The sequence below is a fragment of the Lepidochelys kempii genome, chromosome 7 (genome assembly GCF_965140265.1).
Source record: "Lepidochelys kempii isolate rLepKem1 chromosome 7, rLepKem1.hap2, whole genome shotgun sequence".
Lineage (NCBI taxonomy): Eukaryota > Metazoa > Chordata > Testudines > Cheloniidae > Lepidochelys > Lepidochelys kempii.
In genome coordinates this window covers 108,105,506-108,123,031 of record NC_133262.1, presented here as the reverse complement: position 1 = coordinate 108,123,031, position 17,526 = coordinate 108,105,506, and the positions used below count along the sequence as shown (strand labels likewise).

Genomic DNA, 17,526 nt, shown 5'->3' with positions numbered 1-17,526 from the left:
GTAGGAACTGAAGAGAAACAGTCAAACAAAAAAAGTCCTGTTCAGTTACGTCACATGAAGGCAGACAGCTAAATATTGAGAAATTTTAAAAGTGCTTGTATACAAATGCAAGAAGTCTAAATACAAACATGGGTGAACCTGAGTTCCTGGTATTAAATGAGGATATTATGTAGTAGGCATCCCAGAAACTTGCTGGAATGATCATAATCAATGGGACATGGTAATACCAGGATACAAAGTATATAGGGATGATAGAATAGGTCACACTGGTGGGGAAGTGGCACTATATGTGAAAGCAAACATAATCCCATGTAGTAAAAGTCTTAATTGACTCAAACAGAATCATAAAATCTTAATGGATAGAAATTCCATGCTTGAATGATAAGAGTATAGCAGTAGGTAATACACCATCAAGCCCCTGACCAGGATGGTGACAGTGATTGTGAAATGTTCAGGGAGATTAGAGAGGCTACATAAACAGAAAATACAGTAATAAGGGGAGATTATAACTGTCCCCATAAGCAGTCATGGAATGAGGGAAGATCCTCTCATGGATCAGTAACTGGTTAAAAGATAGGAAGCAAAGATAGGAATAAATGGTCAGTTTTCACAGTGGAGAGAGGTGATAAGTGGGGTCCCCAAAGGATTTGTACTAGCACCAGTGCTGTTCAACATATTCCTTTTTCCAGATAATTTATGAATAAACAGTGAGGTGGCAAAGTTGGCAGATGATACAAAATTACTCAAGATCATTAAATTCAAAGCTAACTGTGAAGAGTTACAAAGGGATCTCACTAGACTAGGCACCAAAATGCAGATGAATTTCAATGTTCATAAGTGCAAAGTAATGCACGTTGGAAAACATAATCCTAAAATGAGTGGTAACATACAAAATGAGTGGTAACAGCTAATTTAAACCACATCAAGAAAGAGATCTTGGAGTCGCCATGGATAGTTCTCAGAAAACATCAGCTCATCGTGCAGCAGCAGTCAAAAAAACGAACAAAATGTTAGGAACCATTAAGAAGGGAATAGATAATATAACAGGAAACATAATACAACTACATAAATCCATGGTGTGCCCAAACTTTGAATACTGTGCAGTTCTGTTCACCCCATCTCAAATATATTGGAATTGGAAAAAGTACAGAGAAGGGCTACACAAATTAGTAAGTGTATGGAATGGTTTCCTTAGGAGGAGAGATTAAAAAGATTGAGACTGTTTAACTGAGAAAAGACAGGACTAAGTGGGGAGTATGATAGTGGTCTGTAAAATAATGAATGGTATGAAGAAAGTGAATAGGGAAGTGTTATTTGCCTGTTTTACATAACAGAAGATCCAGGGGGTCACCCAATTGATTAGTAGGCAGCAGGTTTAAAACAAACAAAAGGAAATGCTTCACACAACACATAGTCAACCTGTGGAACTCAGTGTTGTGGGATGTTATGAAGGCCAAAAGTATAACTGGGTTCAAAAAAGAATGAAAAGGAGTACTTGTGGCACCTTAGAGACTAACCAATTTATTTGAGCATAAGCTTTCGTGAGCTACGGCTCACTTCATCGGATGCATGCAGTGGAAAATATAGTGGAGAGATCCAGTGAAGTGAGCTGTAACTCACGAAAGCTTATGTTTAAATAAATTGGTTAGTCTCTAAGGTGCCACAAGTACTCCTTTTCTTTTCACAATATTGTGACCTTTTTGAACAGCTGTCCAGATGAAATTACAAAACTGAAATTTGGCCTGGCATGGCCCTTCTTCAAAAAGTGCCTTTTGGTTGTTCTGATGAAATTTGATTTTGATTTGACAAACTTTGAACCCCTTGAAAATTGCACCCTGCATATGCATAGTACATTCATTTTTTTTTAACCTTGGCTCTTCGAGCAAGATCCTGGAAACTGGCCATACTGTTCTGAGGAGTAGAGAATACATGAAGGTGTCTGCATTGTCCTAATATAAGGGGTGTTGATCCAGTACAGGTAGCTGCTTCATGGCAGCTCTATTTTATCACCTGCCACCTATGGCCCCCATGGACCATTGTGGCATGGCAATCATCTGGAGGTTGTAACCCCTGGCCCTTTCCTCAAAACGCCCCGTAAGCTGGAGACTCTAAAGAGAGAGGAGACATAGAGTTATGCCAGCCACCTATGACACACTCACTGGGGGAATCCCCAAGAAGCCAGTTATGCTGGCTTTAAGGCTTTTTTCTTGTGTGCCAGAGCAATACATAGAACCTTGCTAGGGGCCAGATTCTGGACCATAAAGCTCCTTCCTCGACGGTTCACTGCTCCTCCACGTCAGCTTTGCTCCTCCCTCTGCTGAGGGGACCTGGGGCCCGGCTCTGCAGCTCAGAGGGTTACAGTAAGATAGTACAGTTTAGAAAGGTTGTATTTAAGAGGGCACCTGCTAAGTCTTGCAGGGAAGGAGCAGTCTTCATTAAGTCTCTGAAGGTGCATGTGTGTTCCAGTGTACTACAGTCCATTTGTTACAGCTGATTAATTTATGCACACAGATTGCTGTCTTCTTACAAACCAGCAGGGCTTTGAAGTCTTGAGAGAAAGAGAGGTTTGGAGGGAGGGTTATGCCTGGGTGCTGACCATTTTTAAAATGTATACTTTTTATCATATAAAAAGTTTAAATCGTATATTGGCCATTATGGCAATTAGTATAAGAATTAAAAAATGCTATATTCTGTCTCACACATTTAAGGTTTTAGGAAAATGTGTATTACTTTGTATACAATGTTTGATGGCAATAAAAACTGCACTTGTGTATCTTCTAATGTGTACATGTAAAAAGACAGGTGCACATGCCATCTTAATTTTGGCATTTTTTGACTTTCCTTAACTGTGGAACCTTAAAGTTATCAATATTTGTATATAGAATCATTATAAACCATGAATGCAGGGAAAATTATTGATTTATTGTGTAATTTTAGTATACCTGTGCACAGTGGTAATATATTTAGGATAAACTAAAATAATTAAACTTGCACAACAGTTGCCAGTTTAAGTCTCTATTTATTAAACTGTAGTCATTTCACATGTATGTCACTAAGTGTTGCATAATCTTCTGGTGTCTGTGTTCAGATAGTTTATATCCCATTTAGTGGGGTCAAACTAAAAAGTATTAAATACTTGTCTTTATTATACATAACTGTCTATTTTAACCTGTTTCATTCATACCTTCAGGTTAAATGGGCTAAAGAAAACTACCATCACAATATTGGTTCTCCGTATTCTTTGCGCTTAGCTTCTGCTGATGCCTCTGGAAAGATAATTGTGTGGGATGTGGCAACGGGAACAGTTCGCTGTGAAATACAGGAGCATACAAAACCAATCCAAGGTAAGGAAGGTGTATGCTATTTGTATAATGAGTTGTATTGTAAGAGGCAGTATTATCTACAAGTTATAGTGGTGACTGGAGGCTAGGACTCATGAATTCTATTCACAGGCCTGCCATTGACTTACTGTCTGACCTTGGGTACATCAATCTGTATGCCTGTTTACCCACCTTTAACATAGGTATAATGCTGATGTCCCAGCAGCGCTGCTATGGGGTTTGTTTAATGCCTATAAAATGTTCTGAGATCTTCCGATGGAAAGTGCTATAAGTTAAGAAGTATTTTATTATTCATAAATGTTCATACAATACACTAAATAAACCTCCTTGTTTTTGAGTTTGGGATTTAATGCAGTTTGCAGTCCACATTATAATAATACTTGTACAGCATTACAGTGCTGTTAATCATGGATTTGACTGTATTCTTATTTAAAGTGCATTTTATATAGCCATTACAGTCCAAGCATACTAATATGACAAATTAAAATTGGATTGTATATTCATAAGGAATATGGTATTTTAAACCAGTATGCCCTAGATTCCTTTGAATATCTATATCTGTCTTCCTTGGCACACAGGAACAGGAAGACTATTTCATGCATAGGAACTGGTATAGAAAAGGCAATAAGATGGATTGGAAAAGGGAGCATTAAGGAGCAGGCAAATGGCAGCAAATGAGTGAGATGTAAGATGAAACTAGAGCTGATATGTGCTTGGGTTTAACTGGGCAGAGTCTTTCCTGGGTATCTGGCTGGTGAATCTTGCCCGTATGCTCAGGGTTTAGCTGATTGCGATATTTGGAGTCGGGAAGGAATTTTCCTCCAGGACAGATTGGCAGAGGCCCTGGAGGTTTTTCGCCTTCCTCTGTAGCATGGGGCACGGGTCACTTGCTGGGGGATTCTCTGCTCCTTGAAGTCTTTAAACCACAATTTGAGGACTTCAATAGCTCAGACATAGGTGAGAGGTTTTTCGCAGGAGTGGGTGGGTAAGATTCTATGGCCTGTGTTGTGCAGGAGGTCAGACTAGGTGATGATAATGGTCCCTTCTGACCTTAATATCTATGAATCCATGAATCTAAGTTGAGGCTGCAGTGTTTGAATGTAGAAGGAGTCAGTAGAAGGAGTCAGATGTAGAAGGAGTCAGTGAAGAGACATATGGGAGAGGGCTTGACTTGATAGAACAGAGGTGGGCAAACTAAAGCCCGCGGAACCCTCCTGCCCGGCCCCTGAGCTTCTGGCCTGGGAGGCTAGCCCCCAGCCCTTCCCCTGCTGTCCCCCCTCCCCCGCAGCCTCAGCTCACTGTGCTGCCGGCAATGCTCTGGGTGGCGGGGCTGTGAGCTCCTGCCAGGCAGCACAGCTGCAGAGCCCTGGCCTGACCCAGTGCTCTGTGCTGCACAGTAGCATGGCTGGCTCCAGCCGGGCAGCACGGCTGCCTGTCCTGGTGCTCTGGGGGGCGCGGCTGTAACACTGCCAATCACCAGTGCTCCTGGCAGCGTGGTAAGGGGGCAGGGCAGGGGGTTGGATAGAGGGCAGGGGAGTTCAGGGTGGTGGTTGGGGGCTGGGATTTGGAGAGGGGTTGGGGCAGTCAGAGAGTGAGGAACAGGGGGGTTGAATGGGGGTATGGGTTCCGGGGGGGGCAGTCAGGAAGGAGGAGGGGGGTTTGATGGGGTGGCCTGGGGCAGTCAGGGTCTGGGGCGGTCAGGGGACAGGGAGAAGGGGTGGTTGGATGGGGCAGGGGTTCCTGGGGAGCAGTCAGGAATGAGAGGAGGGGTTGGATGGGGCGGCGGCGGGGCAGTCAGGGGCACGGGGTCTGTGGGGGGATAGGGAGTGGCAAGGGGGTGGATGATGCAGGGGTCCTGGGGGGGCCGTCAGGGGACAGGGAACGGGGGGGTTGGATGAGGCAGGAGTCCGGGGGGGCGTCAGGGGGTGAGAAGCAGGGGGGTTCAGATGGGGGCGGGGGCAGGCCATGTCTGGCTGTTTGGGGAGGCACAGCCTCCCCTATCTGGCCCTCCATACAATTTTGGAAATTCGATGTGGCCCTGAGGCCAAACAGTTTGCCCACCCTGTGATAGAACATGCAGGAAAGGAAGGAATTTCTGGATGATCATTGATTTTTGGTTACAGTTGACAAGATATGTCAAGAAGGCATTTGCTTTTTACATTGTCGTATCTGTATACATCTGCATGTTGCAACTCTTCAACGGGAAGCTATAGAAAATACTCACAAAGCCATGTATAAATAGTCGTCCTTGCTTAGGAGTTGGAATGTTCTTTATTGTGCCCCTATTAAAAAATAAAAAAGGAGCATAGATTAAGACGGTGGTTTTCAATCTTTTTCCACCCACAACCTAGAAACCACCCAGTTCCTTAATGCAAAATACCTAAATTTCACAGGCCTTTCCGGCCACAAAAATTTGTGGGCTGTAATCAGTATGAAACTGTAGGTGTGTTTTGTGCTGGGACTTGTGGAGGGTCTGTGCTTGATTGTGCTGGATAGCAGGCTCCTAATGCTAGTTGGGCTGGGTGTATTGGCAATTACTGGTGATGTCTGGTGGGATGCTTTACCTCATCCCATCTTCCTTCAGCAAACTACTTAGCTCTGGAAGTTGTGGAAGCCAGCCCGATAGTCTCTAGAAGTGCTGCTTGCCGCAGAGCTCATTGTCATACTAGTAGGTATGGTGAATTGGTGGGAGGACTGAAGAGCTGCTCTAGGACTTAGTAGTGGAGTGGAACAAAGAGCAGCAGGAGAGGGGGAGTAGTAAACAACCTTCCTTTTACCTGGCTTCAGTCAACGGGTTACCATCCAGCAAATGCCTCCAGTGGAGAAGTCTTAGTCTGATGGTTAGAACAGGGGCTTAAACATTAAACCATTCTGCTTCAACCAGATTCGCTGAATGACCTTAGATACATCTCTCTCTCTCTCTCTCTCTCTCTCTCTCTCTGACACACATTCACTCACACATCCTCTCTGACACACACTCACTCACACACACACAATGCATGACATTGAGGATCTTGGGTAAAAACTACTTTATTATTATTGGTAGTAGGGACTTACAAGATCTCCTCTTGTGTATGAGATTCTGGTTGCTAAAAGAAACATGCAGTTTTATTTTCTTGGGAATTTTTCAGTAAACAAGTTTCTGTGCAAACACATTTTGTCATCTTTTAAGCTCTCCTGTAATTTTAAAATCAAACCAAACTCCGAGTAAATCTCTTTATTTTACAGCTACCCACGTCCTTATTAGCATCACACTTTATAGGTTGTTTTATTTCTGAAGTAAAACTCAGAAATAAAGTTTTGTTGTGCAATGAAATTTTCATGGTACATTTCTGAGAATAGTTGATAGTTCATTTGGGCTCCAAGCCTTTTTTTTTTTTTTTCTTTTTCTTTTTTTTCCCCTCTTCCAAACTCTCTGACATCAGCCTGAATCCTGTGTTTATCTTTAACTGTATTATCTGAAAAGCCACTTAACAAATTAGACTTTTGTTTCTTTAGCAAGGTTTATAAAACAGAAGCATAAAATAAAGTGGATAAAATACAGCAAAGCTTAAACATGCTTTTGTTGGCTTCAGTTAATTCAATTAGCTTTGTTTTTTTCTCTAGAGTTACGGGTTTTTTTCTAAGATGATGAGACTGAGTTACTGAACGAATAGTGTGGCTTTTTACGTGTTGCTTAAAGCCATTTTCTGATTGTTTAGCACCAATCTGCCATCTACTCCCAGTAGTGTGTAACTTGTACCTTCTCACTCGAGGAAATCATTATCCCTGTTGTTTTGATGAATGGAAGAAAAGTTAGTGGGGGACAAAATAACAAAATTGTCATTCCTTTCCTCACCTTAAATTCATTTTTAAATGTATTTTTAGAACATCATCCTGCTTTACATTGCTGTTTGTAAGCAAGGTTATCCATTCTTTTTCTGTTTAAGGTGTGAAACTGGTGAAGTTATTTTTAAGATTTGATTAACTTTTTATCCATATTTTACAATGTTTTGCGCTACAAGCACCTTCCACCAGCACTTCTGAATATAGTCTCCATTGTAGTAAAACACATCTCTAAGCCACCATCTAGAACAGGGTACTCACAAAGTTTTCATAGTGTGAACCACATCTTATTAAAGAGATTATCCCACAGATCATCTCCCTCCTACCATCACATAACATTCCTTTGGCAGTTACATCAATTACTTACATAGAAAAATAATATTGAGAAAGTTTATTGTAATTTTCAGTCTTTTAGTGTAACAAGAGTATTATCCTTTTTTTTTTAAATCAGTCTTCTGATTTAAATTTAAATCAGCTCATTGAAGTAACTGAAAAACAGTATCTTCAAACAAAGTGGCATTTGTTAGCCAAAAGAAACATAGTGTCTATAAAATGGATTAATAAAACAGCTGAGTTCTGTATGCGCATTTCTTTAAAGCTTCACCTCTCTATCCAGAGGTCAGTTAGACCCAGCATATTCCCATCTCTTGTTGGGAAAGCCAGCCTACTTATTGCAGTTCATATGTCTGTCTGCCAGAGACCCATCACTTGCCACTGTTGCTGACAGCCCATTCAGCCTATCTTCTTTAAGGTTTAGGATTTTCTTTGATCCTGGGCTTTTGGCCTGGGGAAGAGTAAACCATGTCAGTCTGATGGGAGCTGGGCACGGCATTCTCCAATTAACCCTTCTTCCCTGAAGAACTTGAATAGGCAAAACACAAAGGAAGGGGAGTAGGAAGTATTAGCCCCATTTTATGAATAGGGAACTGAGGTAGAGAGAAATTGTGACTTGCCAGGGTCACACCCATCTGTGGCAAAGCAAGGTATTAAGTCCAGATCTCCTGAGTCTCAGTCCAGTCACATGACATCCCTCCCTGTGTTAACCTTAATTTTCTTCCCGTGTGTGTATACATACACAATATCTTTCATTTCATGATCTCTCTGTGTACTTCCACTGCAGTTGTTTAAAAAAGCACTCTGAGTTGGCTTTAACTACATTATTACTAGTTTCAGAGTAGCAGCTGTGTTAGTCTGTATTCGCAAAAAGAAAAGGAGTACTTGTGGCACCTTAGAGACTAACACATTTATTTGAGAAGAAGTGAGCTGTAGCTCACGAAAGCTTATGCTCAAATAAATTTGTTAGTCTCTAAGGTGCCACAAGTCCTCCTTTTCTTTTTACATTATTACTGAGGTCAGTGAAATCTTACCATTGACTTCAGTGGGAGCAGAGTTAGGTCAGTGCTGAGTGTTTGAAAATTCAAGCACATTATACACATACGTTACATTATTTTAGCTGAGTCTGTATATTGGTACCTGGCTTTTTTAAAATGTCCTTCTCGCTCAGCTGAGTAGGTAATGACACACTGCATTCTTCAGCAGGATAGATTCAAAGTATATTCTCAATGTCATTGGAAGTCATTCATCTTTTTTAATTATTTATTTATTTATTTAAAGAATAAAGGGAAATTATATATTGAAAACCATCCTTTGAAAAGATTTGGGTAATGAGTTCTTCTTGCCAGCTTAGAAACACATCAAAGTAATTTAATATTTCACACGAATGATTTGTGCACATTCTTACAGCATTTTTGTATTAACTTTTATGTTGGATCTGGCACATAAAAAAGTGTCATTTGTTAAAGTGAGCTATCAAGTTAAAAATTAATGGAAAGAAAAATTGAGAGCTCAGAACTTTTTGTTATTTTCATCCTACTTTTGATAGTAGAAACATTGCATTTGTGTTCTGAGGGATTTAGGTACTATTTTACAGAACTTCAGAGTAGTCTGCGGATTCCATTTTGGTTTGGCAGTACAGATTTTCCCCCTTACTTTTAGTTGTCTGGATTAGGATGGTTTTTTTTTTTTTTCAAGGGTGGTTGATCAATAGGATTTTATTTAGATCTGAAAAGAACATTTGAATGGAAATGGGTGAAAGAGAGTGGGGTGAAAACAAACAATGCAGCTTCTACTGAAGGGAGATTCGCATTTTTCAGTCATGTATAAACATTTGCCCACTCCATTGTTCTGTGGCCCATCCCCTTCTCCCATCCCTGCTAGCTAACTTCACCTACTGTTACAGGACCATGTACCTTGAATAATTTGGTACATTATGTCAAAGAATAATATGGTTGGTGTCCTCTCTTGTGACTAATCATATCACTTTAGCAGTATAGTTAGTTATTCTTTTGGATACATAGTATAAGAATGATAATTTAAAGTTATTCCTAAACTCAGGACTCTATTCCAAAAGGAGAATTTGAAACACAGAAGTCCTTTGTTTTATTTTAATATATGGTACTTCCACTATTTTAGGTTTTCTAATAGCAGTGCATGCATTAGTAAATTGTTTTATACATTTCTTGGTTGTTTGAACTCATTCATTGTCAAACCAATGTCTAGGGTATGTTATAAACTAAAATAAATAGTTTCAAATATGTATACTTCAGTTGATCAGGACTAAGAGAACATGTCATCAACGTATACTGTAAATAAATACTTGAAGTAATAAAAGGAATTTTTTTGAAATCATGAAATATTTAGTGTGGTGTTCCTAATAAGTCACTTTTTCAGCCTAATAAGGCCAAGTAGTTGGAAGCGAAGTAGGTTTAAAACAAAATGAATATTTTTAACACTAACTTCAAGTTTGGCTAGTTGTTGCTTCTTTCTTTTGACAGACATGCAGTGGCTGTGGAATCAAGATGCTTCTCGAGACTTATTACTTGCAGTTCATCCACCAAACTACATTGTACTGTGGAATGCAGATACAGGCACTAAACTTTGGAAGAAGAGTTATGCAGAAAACATCCTTTCTTTTTCATTTGATCCCTTTGATCCTTCACATTTAACTTGTAAGCTTGTTATACAAAAGGAATTTCTTATTTTTATGATGTTTGTTTCGTGCTGACAGTATACTTGGTATAGTAGAAAATACAGGTAGTTTAGAAGAAGAAGTTTAGAATCTCTGGTTCAGAGTAGCAGCTGTGTTAGTCTGTATCCGCAAAAAGAAAAGGAGTACTTGTGGCACCTTAGAGACTAACAAATTTATTTGAGTATAAGCTTTCGTGAGCTACAGCCCACGCCACTTCGCAGCTCCCATTGGTCCGGAGCAGCGAACTGTGGCCACTGGGAGCTGCGATCAGCCGAACCTGCGGACGTGGCAGGTAAACAAACTGCCCGGCCTGCCTGCCAGGGGCTTTCCCCGCACAAGTGGCGGAACAAGTTTGGGAACCACTACTATAGACATTTGTCTAGTATCATTTCTTACTAACTCACGAGCATTGTGGAAGTGAATCTGAAGAGGATTTGATTGTGTGGGTGGTGACTTGGCATATTAGGAGGTCATTCCATATGTACGCTACTTAACTGTGTATGAGAAAGGGAACAAGTGTCCAGGTTGTGAGATGAAGGATCCAGCATTGTTTCTGAATTTGCAAACAATAGCCTTAAGCAGTAATTGAATTACTTCAAGAAAGGCTGAAGAGCAAGAGTGATCTAACGTCAGAGCCTTGTGGGATCCCTTCTGAAAGTGAGGTGGGGTGATGGGGAAGAAGGCCCACTAGAAAAGCTGCTGAGGGACTGACTAGAGAAGTAGAAGGAAACCAGGAATGAATGGGGCCTTGGAAAGGCGGGTTTTCAAGAAGGGGAGCATCTGATCAGCAGTGTCAAAAGCAGCCAAGATGTCAAAGGAAATCTGTGCACAATTTAGTTGAAATAGCAAAAAAAAAAAAAAAAAAAAACGAAATTACCATTTCCATTTCTGAATTTAGCTCCATCACTACTCTTTTCTCCATAATGAGATTGGGTATAGTTTCTGCATTTTTCTTGCTTCCCTCCATGCAAATCAAACTGAAGGAAGGCGCTTTTGGGTGTATCTGTGTATACATACATAATATAAAATTATGGAGATGTCCATCATGGCTTCATAGTTAAGGCTGAGTCGGGTTATGCAATCATGTAAATGTTATAATTAGAGGTTCTGAGAGAACAATTCTGCGTGAGACTGGCAATGGGGACTTATTCTTGTGGGTAACCATGCTTTCCTTTTGCATTGTAAAACTTAATGAGGAATAGTTGATGACTGAAAATCAGCGTACGTAACTAATGTAAAAGGACAAATAAGAACTTTCTGCCAATAATCTGTACAGTATTTTGTAATATACGGACTTAATTTTGAAAAACTGAGTTTTGTGGCCTCTAATGAATTGTAATAGACCATTTGCTGCTCTTTCACTAGAAGATTCCTGTTAGCTAGAATTATGAATTTCCCAGCCAGTTCAATATCATTAAAACTATTATAATTTTTCCACCCAAAAGCTATATTAAAAATAAAACATCATAAGAAAATTGCACATCATAGTTTGCTATAATAAAAAAATGTTTTTCTTGATACAGTGCTCACCAGTGAGGGCATTGTGTTCATCTCAGACTTCTCTCCTTCCAAGGCTCCTGCCAGCTCAGGGAAAAAAGTTTACATCTCCAGTCCACATTCTAGTCCTTCTCATAACAAGCTGGTTGCTGCTACAGGGGCCAAAAAGGCCCTTGATAAAGTCAAAATTTTAATCACTAATGAAAAACCAAGGTAAGTTGCAAGTGTTTCTTCTGTCCAGACAGAACTTTTTCTCTGGAACTATATATATATATGTGTCATATTATAAATCCTGTAAATACTACTTGGATTAATTTATGATACAATATTTGATAAAAAATCTTTGAGGGACAGGGAAATTGCAGAATTATTTTTTTCTCCATGTCCTAGCATCTCTAATCTTCTCCACTGTAGTAGTGAAACTAAAGGGCATCTGGCCCTGTAATTATGAAATGTGAAGAACCTGATGTCAGGCATCTACTTTTATTAAATCCTGCAGGCGTCTGTTTCCTTTTAATTTTGATTCCCTGGATAAGGTTTAATTGAACCTGTTTTTAGTAATTACTTCTGATTGTTGAAGGGAAGAGAGGGAATTCTTACAGTAGATACATTCTAAAAAGTTAGCGAACAAAGAGCACTTTCCCATTCAACAAATCTGCTTTCTGTCTCATGACTTTTGGAGTCATGTGCTTACATTATGGACGAATAAGTTTTGCTAACTCCCACCCTATTCTTACAGATCCAATAATCCTGAAAGACGGAGTTGGATTTTATTCCTTCTCCTGCATCATCAGCTGAGTTGTTAAATATATCCCAATTGAAGGGCCCAATTTTGTCCTAATTTACAACTGTAGAAATCTATGGTCTTCAGTGGCATCAAAATGGCATAGTAAAGGTCTGCGTTCTGATGAATAGTGATGTTGAAGAAACAGAAAAGAACACAGCTTAACTTTCAGATCTCAGCTGAGTTTGTAAGCCTGGTAGATAGGAACAAATCTTTTTATTTCTAAGGTGAGCAAATGAGCAAAATGATATAGAAAACATTCAAACAATGAATACTGAACCGCAATGCCATTTTTAGAGTAACTTTTCCTTAATAAATTGCACTTTGTTTCAGCATTTGAGCAAAAATTACTTCAATCATTATCAGAATTTACCACATAGTAAATAGATTGCACTTTATTAGTGATCTGCTAACCCTAATAAGTACAACTGCTTGCCTTTATCTGCATTCCTTCAAGGAACTTGCTCAAACGGTGCATATAATGTATGATTATTTTTCAAATATCTAATAATTTTTAGTATTAGTATTTTTAATAATTGTCAGTATCTTCTGAAATGAGGCAATCTCAGTTTTTAAATGTATTTCTTCAAACTTCGGAAGATGATGTGTACCTAGTTATATGCAGTTCTTAATTTTGGGTTGTAAAATCTGATTAGGATTGCGTTGTACTCATTCTAAAACTGAAGTATAATGCATTTAAGAAAATACCAATTATTCATACCTTTTCCTGTCTCCAGTTTGCCAGGAGACTGTACCTCTTTAAAGATTTAACTGTGAACAATGCTGCTGTTACCTCCAACTTAATGTGAGGTGCAACTGTCCAAGTAAAAGCCACATTGACTCATCTGCTTTCTGAGTAAGGAAAAACAGTGGCAAGCATATCATACCCATTTTCCCTATTTGGTTTGAGGTTCTAGTCCCAGTCTGTAAAACCTTAAAGATTATTCTTGAATTCTGTAAAGACTATCTGAGATTACCTCTCCAATTCCACTCAGAGAATTGTCTGCACGGGCATATAGAGTACATGTAGCTACATGCCACAGTGAAAAACTGGCTGCATCCAAACTGCAGTTGTAGTTACATGTGGCAGGGAAAAGCTTTCCCCCATCTGGAGCCTTTCCCTGCTCCTGGAGTCTTTCGCTGGGGCTGGGAAAGGCTCCAGCAGCAGGATACTACATTGCTAGGAATAGCAGTGTAGATGCGGTAGGCACTGCTTGGGTGTGTAGGGAGCTGTGCACAGCACATACCCTAAGGTTCTGGTGTGTCTTTACTCACCCGAGCAATGCCTCACCATCCACACTGCTCTTTTTACTCAGTCTTGGGGGGCATGTAGTGTCTGTACTCTACAGGCCACCATAGTGTGGACAGAGCCTTAGAATCTCTGTGTCAAGCATATTATGGCAGGGGTAGATGGCATAGTATGCTAAGTGGGCGATCTATGACAGTTAAACAACTTATTAAAGGAGATTAGCATAAGTCCAAGTCTGACTATTTTCAAACCAAGCCCCACTTTTTTGGAAAAGCCTTCCTTTAATAATGAAAGCTGAGAAGGGCCTGATATCGTTTCCCATTGAATATGGGATTGGGGGGGCGAGTATTAGAGGAAAATCAGAAAACCCTAAATAATAGCAGCAGTAAAGAGAGACATTATTTTTATGTTTAAGAGTGACTCTTAATTTCTTTTTATCCTGCACCTAGCAATTAACGATAGATGATTTATAAATAAATAAATAACATAAATAAAATCAGAATTTAAACCTGTACGTTAAATTTCAGTATTTTAAAAGCTAAAATTACTTCATTTTAAGTTATTCTAGAAATCAGCTAACTTCCATTTTTATATGTTGTGATTTTTTTTCTTTTTGTACTTTTTTACTTGTTAAAAATACCTTCCAATCTGCCAGTGATTGTGTGAACAAACTAATCAGACAGTATTGTCAATCAGCGCTTAACGCCAAATTTTAGTGCAGATTAAAAATTTGGACTTCATTTTAATAAGCTGTTTAAATTGCAAATAGAACAGAAGACTTAATGGCATCTCATTTTGTAATCGTTTAAGTAATTGTGATCTTTATACTTTTAAGTTAAAGTGTGTGACATTCTTTTTATATTATTCTATCATGATCTGCTTGTGCTACATCAGATAGAATATTTGATTTAAAAAAAAAATATCAAGGAGATCGAATGTGCTGCTGCAACGTGGGGGGTGAGTGTGTATATCTGTCTATAGATATACGCACACAGGTATAGTAACGATACATTAACAAAGGTGGAATTTGTTTCTGTGTTGTTCTGAATGCATTCTTAAACTTCATGTTTGCTAGTTACCTTCACACCCAAAACAATATAAATAGTCAAAGGGAATGAGAGAACAAAAAGTAAGTGGTACAGCGGTGATTGGTTTGGATTTGTTTTAGTTGCCCTTTAGTTATGAAGGGGGAGTTAGTTGTATGGGTTGTGCAAAACAAGAGAGAAAGGGAGAGCAAAAAGAAGTGAGCTGCGAGATAGATGATAAATTGCTCAGAACTTTCAATAGTATGAAGAGTTTACATAAGATACAGATGCCCTTTATGACTCTATCACAGATTTACAGACTAATTATTAGATGTATAGTCTCAAGAATGTCCTCTGTTTCACAGCCCCTCTCTTGTTTAGATACATTGCATTTGATTATTAATAGTGTTGTAGTCAGCAACATGCTGAAATACTGTTTGTGCATTCTCAACTTCTTTATTTCAACTTTAACATACTTTCTGGCTGTGAGGCTAGTTTTAGTTAATTACAAAATAAAAAATTATGCACAGTGATATGCAAATTGCAATGAGCCCCATGAGTGAGGCTGATTTCTCATGAATACCAATAGATGCTTCAACTGCTAACGCTATTCACAGTTGGACAGCCTTTCTCTTGAAATGTGAAACCATTACATTACATTTATTTCCCTAGCATCATAAACTTATTCATTTTTCAAGGCTTTTCAGTTTGACTTTAATTTCCAGAGGTGTATTTTGAATTGTGATGGATCAAATGGGGTAACTACAACTGTCTTATCTGTTGAAGTGGGCAGTCCTTGGAAATTGGCTTTTGTGGCTGCATGCAAAATATTACCATGCTGCTATTAATTGTATTCTGAGTTTGAAATATGCTAATATCAAAACCTCTTTAAAGCTGCTCCTGCTTTATGAACTATGTAAAAACTGCTTAATAGATGTGCATTTGGTATATTTCAGTGCTGAATCTGTAACACTGAATGAGTGTCTTCAGTTGTCATATCTACCTTCCAAAAGAAACTACATGTTGTTACTCTATCCCAGAGAAATTTTGATTCTTGACCTTGAAGTGAACCAGACAGTAGGTGTAATAGCTATTGAAAGAACAGGCATACCTTTTGTACAGGTAACAAATCTAGTTTGTTTCTGCCTACGCTTATTTCATTTAACATTCTTTGCAATTAATACCAGCCGTTACTGAATTCTAGGGACTATAACTAGATAAATTTGATTTTTATAAATATCAAATATATGATTCTTTCTTTCTAAAGTTATGTTTCCTATGTGGCTGTCAAAGAGATGTTTAGGCTGGGGTTTTAAGTCTGTAAAACCCAAGGAAAACTTTAATTTAGTGTGAAGAGCAAAGGTTCTTATTGTGCACTAATATGTGAGAAATACTACTGAGCAACCATATATTCTGTACTGCATAACACTGTATCACGTAAATTATTTTACCATGTGCTATGAGGAAAAGCTGCTTTTACATCTATTGAAAGAAAATGTTTTAACGTGACAATTCTGATTTCTCAGTTATAACCTATAAAGGAATCTTGAATTTAGAGCTAGGGTCCCATGACACTTAGAATGGTTTGTTCAAACTGTGATATGATCACAAAATTGCCCCCTTCATCTCATCAAGAACAGTAGTTGATCAGCCTGGCAGGGAATAGACTGGGTGGAATAGGCTTGAGTGCTCCACAGCCTTTCTCTTCCACCCCAACCCCGTTGCAAGTGAAGATTTGTCCTGGGCAGGGGTAGAGAAGAGGTGCCTCTGCCACCCATTGGCCCTTGGAAGACAGAGAGAGAGATGATTAGCTCTCCCATCCCTCCCATCTCCTTGCTGTATATAAAGCTTCACTGGCATGCATGCATAAGCCATTCTGGCGTGATTACTGTTGTGCTATCCCTATTGGAAAAATGGAGGTATAATTTGAACTGCATTTCCAAGATTCTGTGCATCTGACCAGATCACTAGTTTTGGAATCCAGAAAGAATTTTTCCCTCAGGGGAAGATTCATGTAGTGCCTAGGGGAGTTTACTTTCCCATAGCATCCTGGGGACCTGATTAGAGGCTAATAAGGAAAGGTATTTAAAAGCTGTAAGTTTAATAAGTGAAGTTGGTAACTTCATCACAACCTGTGCCCAGTGCAGATGGGAAGCTCAAAGAAATCAACTCCCAAATGTAAACATGAATAAGCAAGCTGGGAGATGGATGTAGCTTTAGGAAGGAGGGGAGACCATATCTTCACAGACTGAGGTACCTCTCCCCGTTAAAATTAATAAAGTTGCAGGCTGCCAATTTAAAATCCATCTCTGCATCTGTTTCATTCTCCTGCATGCCCTGCTCAATTTTTTTTTAAATATGATGTAGCTTGGTTTCTGGAGATAAGTATGGAAACTGATTTTATTTGTTATTTCTAAAACATAATTGTGAAAAATCATGAAGTTATGGTATCTCAATTGCAATGGTTAAGTTTTGTTCTCGCTTACACCAGTGTAACTTGGAGCAGGGCCTAGGTCAGTAGCTTTAGGCAAGGTAAACTGGCTTTTTCATAAGCTATATCCACATTAATCTTTCCTATTTTTTGTGAATCCTTAGTCATTTAGTTTGTCTGATCAAGATTCCATTTGGAATATTGACATGCTGTTGAGATATTCATACAGCAGGATCTAATCATTCAACATAATAGTTGCATTTTCCAAATAGTTTACATTTGTGTGGGCAGGGAGAAAATGAAAAGATTGAAAACTGTGAATTATGTTCACTCTAAACTGATGTCA

The 17,526-nt window shown here is 39.0% G+C and overlaps 1 protein-coding gene across 5 annotated transcripts in view; it reads left to right on the top strand.

Annotated features, from left to right (window-relative positions):
- Positions 1 to 17,526, top strand: part of WDR11 (WD repeat domain 11) — a 72,653-nt gene that overhangs the window by 9,900 nt on the left and 45,227 nt on the right. For all 5 annotated transcript variants that reach the window (XM_073354200.1, XM_073354199.1, XM_073354202.1 and 2 more), the window contains exons 3-6: positions 3,191 to 3,344; positions 10,001 to 10,174; positions 11,718 to 11,904; positions 15,706 to 15,871. In XM_073354200.1, the coding sequence (XP_073210301.1) occupies positions 3,191 to 3,344; positions 10,001 to 10,174; positions 11,718 to 11,904; positions 15,706 to 15,871 (681 nt within the window). The remainder of the gene's footprint in view (positions 1 to 3,190; positions 3,345 to 10,000; positions 10,175 to 11,717; positions 11,905 to 15,705; positions 15,872 to 17,526) is intronic.